The 13,204-nt window shown below is 40.7% G+C and overlaps 1 protein-coding gene across 1 annotated transcript in view; it reads right to left on the reverse strand.

Annotated features, from left to right (window-relative positions):
- PARP12 (poly (ADP-ribose) polymerase family, member 12) overlaps positions 1-13,204 on the reverse strand; it is a 46,272-nt gene that overhangs the window by 14,235 nt on the left and 18,833 nt on the right. The window contains exons 7-8 of the mRNA XM_010855023.1: positions 4,321-4,516; positions 2,731-2,872 (exon numbers count right to left, since the gene is read on the reverse strand). Coding sequence (XP_010853325.1) covers positions 2,731-2,872; positions 4,321-4,516 — 338 coding nt within the window. The remainder of the gene's footprint in view (positions 1-2,730; positions 2,873-4,320; positions 4,517-13,204) is intronic.

The following is a 13,204-nucleotide window of genomic DNA, read 5'->3' on the forward strand; positions in this document are numbered from 1 at the left end:
ATACATGACCAATGGAAAAACCATAGCCTTGACTAGCCAGACCTTTGTTGGCAAAGTAATGTCTCTGCTTTTTAATATGATGTCTAGGTTGGTCATAACTTTCCTTCCAAGGAGTAAGCGTCTTTTAATTTCATGGCTGCAATCACCATTTGCAGTGATTTCAAGCCCAGAAAAATAAAGTCAGCCACTGTTTCCACTGTTTCCCCACCTATCTGCCATGAAGTGATGGGACCGGATGCCATGATCTTAGTGTTCCGAATGTTGAGCTTTAAGCCAACTTTTCACTCTCCTCTTTCACTTTTATCAAAAGGCCCTTTAGTTCTTCTTCACTTGCTGCCATAAGGGTTGTGTTATCTGCATATCTGAGTTTATTGATATTTCTCCCGGCAATCTTGATTCCAGCTTGTGCTTTCTCCAGCCCAGCGTTTCTCATGATGTACTCTGTATATAAGTTAAATAAGCAGGGTGACAATATACAGCCTTGATGTACTCCTTTTCCTATTTGGAACCAGTCTGTTGCTCTACGTCCAGTTCTAACTGTTGCTTCCTGACCTGCATACAGGTTTCTCAAGAGGCAGGTCAGGTGGCCTGGTATGCCCATCTCTTTCAGAGTTTTCCATAGTTTATTGTGATCCACACAGTCAAAGGCTTTGTAGGTGAAATTAAAAGGCGTTCGAGATACATGAATGGGCTAAGTATTTGTGAGACCTGTTCCCTATGTCCCTTGAACAAAGTAAAGCATGAGGCCATCTCCCTAATTTACCATTAAAGAGAATACACTAGACGAAGTCCTAAACAAGCCCTGACCATGGGGATTCTGCCAACCGATACCAGCTAACAGACATCAGAATTCTGGCTCTGGAGTCTTGGCATTTATTTGCCTTCAGTGACTGTTCTGTCACTGAAGGACAGAGTCCTTCAGGGTCACTGAAGTTCCTGAAAGGACAGAGTCAAGCCTTCCCTGATGCTACAGAACGAGTCATTTGGCCTGCTGTGTGTGTTTTTTAAACGAACTTGCTTCCTAATAAATATTTAGTAAATAAACTTGAGTGGCAGACTGCCGCCTGAGACTTGCTTTCACTCTGCCAAGTAGTGAGGTTATGAAGGGAGAAGTCACCTGAAACCACTGTGGCTACTGTCATCTACCAACACACAGACCAAAGAGTTTTGCCCACCACGTGAGCTTGGGGCAGTCTGCAGGAAATATGCTTTTCTTAAGTTTGCAGTAAACTCAGTGTGTGTTCTTCCCCACCCTCATCTTGACTATTCTGTCCCTTGGGGGAGCTGCCTGGGTTGAGAGGCTGCATCTGACATTTCTAGTTGATTTGATAGTGTTCAGATACTTTAAAGAAATATTTTAAACTGTGGTCAGCAGCAGTCAGATGGGTGCTACTTGTATAGACTTGATCTTCAGGCCAGTCACAACTTATTATTCCATAGATTTCTCACAATCCCCTTGACTGCACTTGTATTTATCAGACTGTGGATTGTAAAACCACCTCACACATGATTGATATTTCCCAGCAGATACTGAAAGCTGTAAGCAGTTCTCACTGTAAAGTAGAAGAAACTTTTAGGCTCTTTGCACAGGCACATCGAGGGGGCAGCGATTCTACCTTAACCAAAAGGATAAGTACAAGTACAAAACCACAAGCAAAACTAACCGGATAAAAGTAGGCAGATAGAGTGGACCTAGGATAATTCACCAAAGACAGTTTCTGCCCTCCAAACAGATGGTCCACAAAAGTAAACAATAAACAGTGCTTAAAGTGCTGTTTAAAAGTGCTTAAAAGGAGGTCCACTTAATTTCCTTAAAAAAATGCTGAAAACTGATAAGGATTCAGAGATTAAAATGTGAATTTAAAGGCAAAACTGAATTGAACAGGAATGAACTGATAAATCCATGTGAAAATGGCTTGAAAAAAGCCACAAGAAACTGAAACTAAAGGAAAGAAAAACACCACACCTCACAGATAAGTCACTGGAAGACCTGACCAAAGGGTGTTTGGTCTGCTTCTGTCTGTCTGTCAAGGCAAGCAGAACAAGCCATTAAGGCCCGGACTCAGGCTACCACAAGCAGAGCACCTGATAATCTGCTTCACAGCAATTTTCAGCTGATGTGTGTCTACCATGTGTTTCCAGCCAGCCACCAGTGCTGAAGGCGCCTACAGAAAAGCTGACGTGGACTCTGCAGCTGGGAGTAGGAGGAGGAGCTGCACAGCAGAACCACTGTGACTCGTGTCAGTGACTAAAGTTAATCCTCAGACACAGGGACTTGCCCATGGCCCACAGGACCCTGCTACAGTGCTGCCTACACCACCACTGCCTCAGGCTGATGCTACTTGTCCCTCCACACGGGGTTCCTGTCGCCTGCTATCTACCCCAAGCAGCTCCCCCTGCATCCTGCTGGCTGGCTCATTTGTTGACAGGTCTATTCTCCCTTCTAGATCTGCAGCATTTCAGAACCGGGACCATTGCATCCTTCTCTTTCCTGGCCCTCAGTGTGTGTGCGGAGTTTCTCCACGGTTAAGATGGAAAAGGCAGGGCCAGCAGATTATCAGACCCTACTGGGTGAGTGTGGTGGATGAGGAAATACCTTCTCCCAACCTCACCCTGGCCATGCTGCACAGCTTGTGGGATCTCAGTTTCCTGACCAGGGACTGAATACAGGCCAACCAGTGAAAGCCCAGAATCCTAATCACTAGGCCACTGGGGAACCCCAAAAAGTACCTTTGAAGTCTAACTCGTATGAGTGCTTTCCTGCCTGGAACCTCAGGGTGGCTGCTTGGGGGTTAGACCCCGAGGCACAGTACGCCAGGTAGGCCTTCTCCAAATCACTGCTGGTGACGCTGGTCACAGGGTGATCCATGCCCTGTGAAGGGAAAGCCAGATAGATATATGGTGAAGGCAAGAAGACAGACACTGGGGGCCATCCACACACCCGGCAGACAAGCCCACAGTGCGTATCCGTGTCCTGGGGAGGCAGATGAGAGGAGCTGGGGGTGGGGCTGTGGTAGGAGAGAGAGGCACAGAACAGGAGCCAACAGGACTGCCTGCTGTAAACTGCTCAGGAAAATGGAAGACAGCCCACATGGGCCCAGCTAACCTGCATAACCGTGACAGGAGCAATGGAAGAGAGGGTGTTCAATTACTTGTAACGGATAACACAACCCTTCAAGTACAAGTAAACTCGCAAATGCTATTTCACTGAGGGCCTGAGCACTGCAGCCTCTTCTGTCCATTGTTTCGGCCTCATCCCTCCCTCTCCTGACCAAACCCAGAGCTACACTAGAGAGCCTCCCTGAACAAATCCAGGGAAGACAGAAAAAATCCCAGGATGCTCGGGGGGGAAGGCAGGTGGGGCAGAGGACAGATGCAGGAAGGCTGGCACTGGAAGAAGAGGTAAGGAGGAGGGCTCAAGTCATCTGCTGAGAGTGCCCACATCCACCTGGCCAGCGGGTACAGAGTGGTAATACCTCTGCATTTCAACTGGCCAGTGTCTTTCTCCTGAGGACCTGCTATGTGCAAACACTGTCTTCAGCCTGGGGGCACGTCAGTGGCCAAAGCCCCCACAAAGCTCACGTTACAGAGTTCCCAGGGAAAAAAACATTTCAAATGCAGTCAAGAGCATGAAACTAAAGCTTAATATAGCCTCTCACAACCCAGAAAAATACAAATGTCTATTAGACCACATAGCCCAACTGTCATTTGGGAGAAGCTGTCATTATAGAAATGGTGACCTCCCTACACATGTATCTCTACAGATAACTGGGGTCAGGGGGAAGCTCCCTCTAATCTTGATTCATCTATGAACATCTCTGAATAGTTGACAGCGGCAGTTACTTGACCCAAATACCAAATCAATAGCTGAAACAAGTTAATTTCATATACTTTTCCACCTTTTGTAAAGTGACTACTATAGATAAAGCAAAAAGCTAGCTCTGAAAAGCCTTAAGCTTTAGTCCACAGCTACACAAACACTCCTGCACACCCAGGCACTCGCTCTGGAGTTACCTGTTCAACAGTAAGAGAGACATTTTTCTACCCCCATTTAACAAACTATGATATCACTACAACCAGTTACTCAGTCCTCATGAACTAACAGATAGCTAATTGTTCCAAGATGTGACCTCATACAAATGAACTCTAAATTATCCAGTTCTGCCATAATTCCCCCAAAGCAAGTGAGTCATAAGGGGACCTGGGGATCTTTGGCTCTGTCAAGGGCTCCCTGGAGCAGTCCTTGTGCCTATGTTTGCAAAGATTCCTCCATCATGGACCCACAGGAAGAAACATTCATACTCTTTCCGTGACACTTACTTGTCGTCCATATTCCTGCCAAGAGCCAAACTCATCAGTCCAGTACCAAACCCAGTTGGTGGTGAGGATGAAGTGTGGAGGTTTGGTGACCGAGGAGGCTGTGGAGAGACGGCGAGCCTGGGTGGCACCAAACTTCATGGTGTCAAAGTTCAGAAAACCAATGAGAAAGCTACTGGATGTCTCAGTGCACGTGACCCTGCAAAAGAACACAAGAAGTAAACTGAAAGTCCAGCCACGTGAACGTGGGCCCCTCAGCTTCTTTCGTGGTCTCCGAGTCACTCGGCTGAAAGATGTGAACATACATGGGACCTGCACATTTAAAACAATGCATCAGGGTGGGAGGGGACTTGCTTTAAGATCCATTTTTCTGTGTGAAAATAATAAAATCACAATACTATGGAAAAGAGCCCCTGGAGGAGACAATGGCAACCCACTCCAGTATTATTGCCTGAGAAATGCCATGGACACAAGAGGCTGGCAGGCTACCGTCCATGGGGTTGCAAAGAGTCAGACACAACTGAGCAACTAAGCACACAAACACACACACACCATGGAGAACTTGTTATCATGACATTCCTTTCATTACACAAAAATGCTAGGTAAACAGCTTTTTAAAAAATGCATTGCTGAGCTGACAAAAAACAAAAATCCTTAGAAGCCAAAAATAGTTAATATACACTGCATGTGGGCTGGGCCAGTCCCCCTACTAAGTACTTTATACATTTTAAGGGATTAAGTCTTCATTGTACCAAAGCTGCGACTCATCCCCATTTTTACAGATGTGAAAACAGAAGCCCGGGGAGGTTCAGAAACCTGTTCAAAGTTAAACAGCTAATAGACAGCAGAGCTGGGGTTTAAGTTAAGCAGTTTGGCAGAATGGCCTGCACTCTGAGCCACCACGATCTACTCGCTTTCCAAATGCTGTACTGCCCCAAGAGCAAAGGGAAGGTCTGGAACCAGTGAGGTGAATGAAAACTAAAGCCATTGGCTGTCCAATGGCGATGTCAGTGAGTAATGACAAACAGCCCTATTTTTAGTGGCAATGAGGAAACAGGAAACAAATGTAGTATCTGAATATGGTCAAGGGTTAAATCTCCAAAGAGATATTTCAGCATAAAATCATGATTTTAAAAGACTACACATCCTTAGTGAAGGGAGCTGGAAAAGGAATCTGCTTTGCAAAGGAAGTCAGCAAGGAAATTTGCCTATGTCAGAGTTGGCTTTGGAAGGAAAGGAAGAAAACTTCCACTGAGAACTCATAAACTGCTCATGCCTCAAGGAAGTTAAGTTGATTCACACTTCTTTTGTGAGAATTAAATTTAGAGACACACAGTGGCATTTCCCATAGAAGCAAACACAAATCCTCTCTGGAAGGAATTTACCTTCAACTCAGGCCTCAAAAGAATTTCTATAATGCTTAAGATGGTATAAAGAGTAGGGAACTCTCCTACACTGTTGGTGGGAATTTAAATTGGTATAGCCACTATGGAGAACAGTATGCTAAGTAGCTTCAGTCGTGTCCGACTGTGTGTGACCCCATAGATGGGAGCCCACCAGGCTCCCCCGTCCCTGGGGTTCTCCAGGCAAGAACACTGGAGTGGGTTGCCATTTCCTTCTCCAATGCATGAAAGTGAAAAGTGAAAGTGAAGCCACTCAGTCGTGCCTGACTCTTCGCGACCCCATGGACGGCAGCCCACCAGGCTCCTCCGTCCGTGGGATTTTCCAGGCTAGAGTACTGGAGTGGGGTGCCATTTCCTTCTCCAGGAGAACAGTACGGAGGTTCCTTTAAAAATAGAGCTACTATATGATAATCCTGCAATCCCACTCCCAGGCATATATCTGGAGAAAAACATGATCCGAAAGGATACATGAACCCCAATATTCATTGCTTCACTGTTTATAATAGCCAATGCATGGAAGCAACCTAAGTGTCCATCAACAGAGGAACGGATAAAGAAGATATGGTGTGTGTGTGTGTGTGTGTATATATATATATATATGAATATTACTCAGCCATTAAAAAAGAAATAATGCCATTTACAATATGGCATTATTCTGGGTGGATGGACCCAGAGTGTCATACTGAGTGAAGTCAATCAGACAGAAGGAGAAATATCGTATGACATCCCTTATATGTGGTATCTAAAAAGAAATGACACAAATGAACTTAAAGAAGAGAAAAAGACTCACAGACTTAGAAATCAAATTTATGGTTGCTGGAGGAAAGGGACAGTTAGGGACTTTGGTAAGGTCATGGACATTGCTATGTTTAAAATGGATAACCAACAAGGACCTACTGCATAGCACATGGAACTCTACTCAATGTTATATAGATGTTATGTAGATGCCAGTCTGGATGGGAGGTGCCTTTGGAGGAGAATGGATACATGTATATATATATGGCTGAGTCCCTTTGCTGTTTACCTGAAACTACAACAACATCGTTAGTCAGCTACAACCCAATACATAATAAAAGTTTAAACTTTTAAAAATTTCTACAGATAAAGTTTCAGCAAACATAAGCTTATAATCAAATAAACCAGAAACAAGACACCATAAGCAAAATCCAGCAAAACCAGTCCACTAAAGACAACAGATGTTAAGAGTTGTTGGATATAAATATACAATATGAATGAAGTGTTTTTTAAAGTTAATATTGAGTATCAAAAGTATGAGTATGGATTAAGAAACTGTAAGAATTAAGCAGGAAAAAACAATCTTTAGAAGTAAATAATTATAATCTTAAAATCACAGTAGACAGGACACACTTCATCTCAGACAAGGCTGAACTAATGAACTAGGTAACCAAGTGAAGAAATTCCCCTGCATACAGCACAAAGGACGACGTGAGAGAGAAGTCAAAAGACATAAAAAACAGAGTAAGAAGATCTTAATGTATGTCTAATTAGAAGTCCAGAGAAACAATATTTTTGAGGAACTTTCAGAAATGATTAAACATAAAACCTTCCACTCAAAAAGAATGAATTATAAACAGACTAAATAAAAATAAGTCCACATATAGACAGATCTTTGTGAAACTGTAGCACCAGAGGCTGACTGTATGTTTAGTCAGAGAGGAAAAAAACAGATTACCTACTGTAATGTGTTGAACTGTATCCTCACTCGTGGCAGCTGAAATGTGACCTCACTAAGAAATAAGGTCTTCTCAGATATAATTAAGATGAGGTCATACTCAAGTAGGCTGAGCCCTAATTCCATGACTTGGTGTCCTCATAAAAAGAAATTTGGACACAAAGACACATAGGAGAAAGCCATGAGACAAAAAAGAAAGAGATTAGAGTAACGCAGCTATAAACCAAGGAATGCCAAGAAATATGAAGGATTGCCAACAACCACGAGGAGCTAGGAGGAGGCAAGAAGGATCTTCCCCTGGCGTCTACAGACAGAGCATAGCCCTGCTGACACCTTGACTTTGGAATTCTAGCCTCCAGAAACATAAGAATAAATTCTTGCTCCTAAGACACCAAATTTGCAGTCATCTGTTACGACAGCACCCCAGCCCCAGGCCAAACAATGTATTTATACTGATAACTAACTTCTAAATAAGCAATGGGAGCCAGAAAACAATGGAATAATCTTTGAAGAATTGAGAGAAAACACCCAATAAAACTATTTTTCAAGAATGAAGATGAAATAAACACTTTCAGATAAACAAAAAACACATCTGCCACCAGACCCTCACTAAACCAACTTCTAAAAGATGAATTTAAAAGAAAATGATCCACAAGGAAACATATGAACAAAGGATTGTGTGCAAAAATACAAAATGATAAATGTCTAAATTTAAACAAATACTGACTATATAAAACAATGTTAATTTCTAACTCCTGGGATTAAGAAAATAATAGAAGCAATTTTATACAACACATTTTATATGCCTGGCATTGTTCTGAGCATTCTACACATTAATTCTTTTAATTCTCAAAACAATTAATCCTTTAATGTAGGAACTATTATTTTTATACACTTGACATAAGGAAAAACTGGGACACAAGAAGACTAAGTAATTTGCCCAAATTCACACAGTGGTAAATGAGTTTGAATGGAACTAGTCAGAATTCAAGTGTTCAAGACTCTTTTATTGTTCGAGAGAATGATAAAATGTATTAATTAGCTTAAGTTGTTAAGCTAAAGTTTATTAAGTTAAAGGGTCTGTTTTCCAGAGTAACCACTAAAAGAACAGAAAGTCACTATATAACTTCCAAATTAATAGATGAGGGGGGAAAAAATCAAATGAGGAAACATCTAAGAGAAGACCAAAAAGAGAAAAGAAAAACAGAAAAAGCAGGTCAAATAGCAAAAACAGACAGTAGAAATAAATTCAAAATTAATCACAATGTGTAAATAGGCAATCCCAACAAATGAATAAACCACTATAAAAAAAAGATTAAAAGACAAAGATTGTCAAACTGAAAAAATATCCAGTTTTGTTATGTTTACAGGAACTATATCTAAAATAGAAACAAAAGAGCTTGAAAGTAAAATAGTGAAGCGGGCTAAAAGAAAGCAGACATAGTTATATTAATATCAAATGAAACAGACATAAGGCAAAAAAAGCATTACTAGAAATACTAATAAAAAGCACTCATTTTATAGTACTACCAGGTTCAATTTACTGGGAAGATAAAATTTTTAACTTCTATATACTTCATAATAGTTTTTAAAATATAAAATAAAAATTGATGGGATTACAAGGAGAAACCAACAAATTCATAGTGAATTGTTAACATACCTTTCTGGCTAACTGATACAAGAAGCAGACAAAGAAATCAATAAAGATACAAAAAATTAGAACCACACAATTTACACCCATCTAACACCACATTCAAAACACTCTGTATACACAGAACTTTTACCAAAGTTAATGATATACTAGCTTCCCTGGTAGCTCAGTTGGTAAAGAATCCCCTTGCAGTGCAGAAGACCCCAGTTCAATTCCTGGGTCAGAAAGATCCCCTGGAGAAGGGAAAGGCTACCCACTCCAGTATTCTGGCCTGGAGAATTCCATGTGGTCACAAAGAGTCAGATGCAACTGAGCAACTTTCACTTTTACAACAAAATTCAAAGTATCTGTTACTATACAGCCTGACCACAATGCAATTCATTTGAATTTAAATTTTAAAATTAATTTTAAAATATACTTAGAAATAAATGATAGGTCATCTAATCTATGGGGTCAAAAAAGGACAAAAGTCTGTTCCTCTAAAAAAGAAAAATATGAGTAACAAATCTCTGCAAGACTGATGAAGAAAAAAGGGAGGGCAGAAAAAAAGATTAAAAGTGTAAATTAAAGATGGCATAGACACTAATAGCAATATTACAAGTAACTTTATGACAGTAAGTTTTAAAATAAATACAATGACCAAACTCCTAGAAAAAATATCAACTTACCAACTGACTCAAGGAAAAACTGAAAACCTGACTGGTCCTATAATAATTATAAGAAATTGGGTCAATAGTTTAAAATCTTCCCAAGAATTAAACATCAAGACTAGAAACTTTTAGATGCATAATCATTCAGGAAAAAAATAACTCTGATTTCACATGGCCTTTTGAGAATAGAAAAAATATCCATCCCAATCTCATTTTTATGAGGCTAGTAATTTCATAAGATAAAAACCAGGCATCATTATACTGTACATCTGTAACATATAATACTGTACATCAACTATACTTCAATTTTAAAAAACAAGCAAAGACAACATGAAATAATTATAGACCAATCTTATTCAAACATAAATTCAAAAGTCTTAAACCAGAGAGTGGCAATCCAAATTCACCATTATGTGTGTGTGTGTGTTTGTGTACGTGTGTGTCTACATACGCACAGGCATGACTTAGGCCTGGGAATGAAATGGACTTAACATTAGAAAATTAATGTAAATCACTGCATTAACAAGCAAAACAGAACAAAACATAGGCTCTTAATGCAGAAATTGTACTCAATAAAATTTAATTTCCATACACAATTAAAGAAAAACTCCTGGCATATTAGGCATAAAATCAGAATTGATTAGCAATGCTAAAGGTTCCAAACATTCACATATGCTTAAGGGAAAACATTTTTAAATTACTCCTTTTAAAATTAGGAAAAAAAAAGAAGAATAATCTTCCAGTTATTATCATTTCTGTTCAGCATGAGGAGTCTTAGCCACTATAATAAGGCAATCAAAAGAAATAAAATTTTTAAGAATTAAAAAGGAAAACTTAGAGTGCTATTCACAGATATTAATTTCTAAACATGTATCAAGTATATTGAGAATTATACAGATAATTCAAATAAATTATCAGTAGCTAAGATATTTCAGTAAAGTTGCAGGAGATAAGGTAGAAAAGTCAACTGCCTGTCTACACATCAGCAGGGAGAAAATAAACAAAAAAATTTAACTAGGGATGCAATGAAATGTTCCCTTGGTATCTCTAATTTTCTTGAAGAGATCGCTAGTCTTTCCCATTCTGTTGTTTTCCTCTATTTACTTGCACTGATCACTGAGGAAGTCTTTCTTATCTCTCCTTGCCATTCTTTGGAACTCTGCATTCAGATGCTTATATCTTTCCTCTTCTCCTTTGCTTTTCGCTTCTCTTCTTTTCACAGCTATTTGTAAGACCTCCTCAGACAGCCATTTTGCTTTTTTGCATTTCTTTTCCATGGGGATGGTCTTGATCCCTGTCTCCTGTACAATGTCACGAACCTCCATCCATAGTTCATCAGGCACTCTATCAGATCTAGTCCCTTAAATCTATTTCTCACTTCCACTGTATAATCATTAAGGGATTTGATTTAAGTCATACCTGAATGGTCTAGTGGTTTTCCCTACTTTCTTCAATTTCAGTCTGAATTTGGCAATAAGGAGTTCATGATCTGAGCCACAGTCAGCTCCTGGTCTTTTTGCTGACTGTATAGAGCTTCTCCAACTTTGGCTGCAAAGAATATAATCAATCTGATTTTGGTATTGACCATCTGGTGATGTCCATGTGTAGAGTCTTCTCTTGTGTTGTTGGAAGAGGGTGTTTGCTATGACCAGTGTGTTCTCTTGGCACAACTCTATTAGCCTTTGCCCTGCTTCATTCCGTACTCCAAGGCCAAATTTGCCTGTTACTCCAGGTGTCTCCTGACTTCCTACTTTTGCATTCCAGTCCCCTATAATGACAAGAACATCTTTTTGGGGTGTTAGTTCTAAAAGGTCTTGTAGGTCTTCACAGAACCATTCAACTTCAGCTTCTTCAGCATTACTGGTTGGGGCATAGGCTTGGATTACTGTGATATTGAATGGTTTGCCTTGGAAACAAACAGAGATCCTTCTGTCGTTTTTGAGATAGCATCCAAGTACTGCATTTCTGACTCTCTTGTTGACCATGATGGCTACTCCATTTCTTCTAAGGGATTCCTGCCCACAGTAGTAGATATAATGGTCATCTGAGTTAAATTCACCCATTCCAGTCCATTGTCGACGTTCACTCTTGCCATCTCCTCCTGTTTGACTACTTCCAATTTGCCTTGATTCATGGATCTAACATTTCAGGTTCCTGTGCAATATTGCTCTTTACAGCATCTGACCTTGCTTCTACCACCAGTCACATCCACGACTGGGTATTATTTTTGCTTTGGCTCCATCCCTTCATTCTTTCTGAAGTTATTTCTCCACCGATCTTCAGTAGCATATTGGGCACTTACCGACCTGGGGAGTTCCTCTTTCAGTATCGTATCATTTTGCCTTTTCATACTGTTAATGGGGTTCTCAAGGCAAGAATACTGAAGCAGTTTGCCATTCCCTTCTCCAGTGGACCGCATTCTGTCAGACTTATCCACCATGACCCGTCCATCTTGGCTGGCCCCACACGGCATGGCTTGGTTTCATTGAGTTAGACAAGGCTGTGGTCTGTGTGATCAGATTGGCTAGTGTTCTGTGATTATGTTTCAGTATGTCTGCCCTCTGATGCCCTCTTGCAACACCTACCATCTTACTTGGGAACATTTCATGCAAAGATGGGCACAATAAAGGACAGAAATGGTATGGACCTAACAGAAGCAGAAGATATTAAAAAGAGGTGGCAAGAATACACAGAAGAACTGTAGAAAACAGAGCTTCACGACCCAGATAATCACGATGGTGTGATCACTGACCTAGAGCCAGACATCCTGGAATGTGAAGTCAAGTGGGCCTTAGAAAGTATCACTACGAACAAAGCTAGTGGAGGTGATGGAATTCCAGTTGAGCTCTTTCAAATCCTGAAAGATGATGCTGTGGAAGTGCTGCACTCAATATGTCAGCAAATTTGGAAAACTTAGCAGTGGCCACAGCACTGAAAAAGGTCAGTTTTCATTCCAATCCCAAAGAAAGGTAATGCCAAAGAATGCCAACTACTGTGCAATTGCACTCATCTCACATGCTAGTAAAGTAATGCTCAAAATTCTCCAAGCCAGGCTTCAGCGATACGTGAACCGTGAACTTCCAGATGTTCAAGCTGGTTTTAGAAAAGGCAGAGGAACCAGAGATCAAATTTCCAACATCTGCTGGATCATGGAAAAAGCAAGAGAGTTCCAGAAAAACATCTATTTCTGCTTTATTAACTATGCCAAAGCCTTTGACTCTGTGGATCACAATAAACTGTGGTAAACACTGAAAGAGATGGGAATACCAGACCACCTGACCTGCCTCTGGAGAAACCTGTATGCACGTCAGGAAGCAACAGTTAGAACTGGACATGGAACAACAGACTGGTTCCAAATAGGAAAAGGAGTACATCAAGGCTGTATATTATCACCCTGTTTATTTACCTTATATGCAGAGTACATCATGAGAAATGCTGAGCTGGAAGAAGCACAAGCTGGAATCAAGACTGCCAGGAGAAATATCAATAA

Source organism: Bison bison, unplaced genomic scaffold (genome assembly GCF_000754665.1).
Source record: "Bison bison bison isolate TAMUID 2011002044 unplaced genomic scaffold, Bison_UMD1.0 scf7180017864352, whole genome shotgun sequence".
NCBI classification, from domain to species: Eukaryota; Metazoa; Chordata; class Mammalia; order Artiodactyla; family Bovidae; genus Bison; species Bison bison.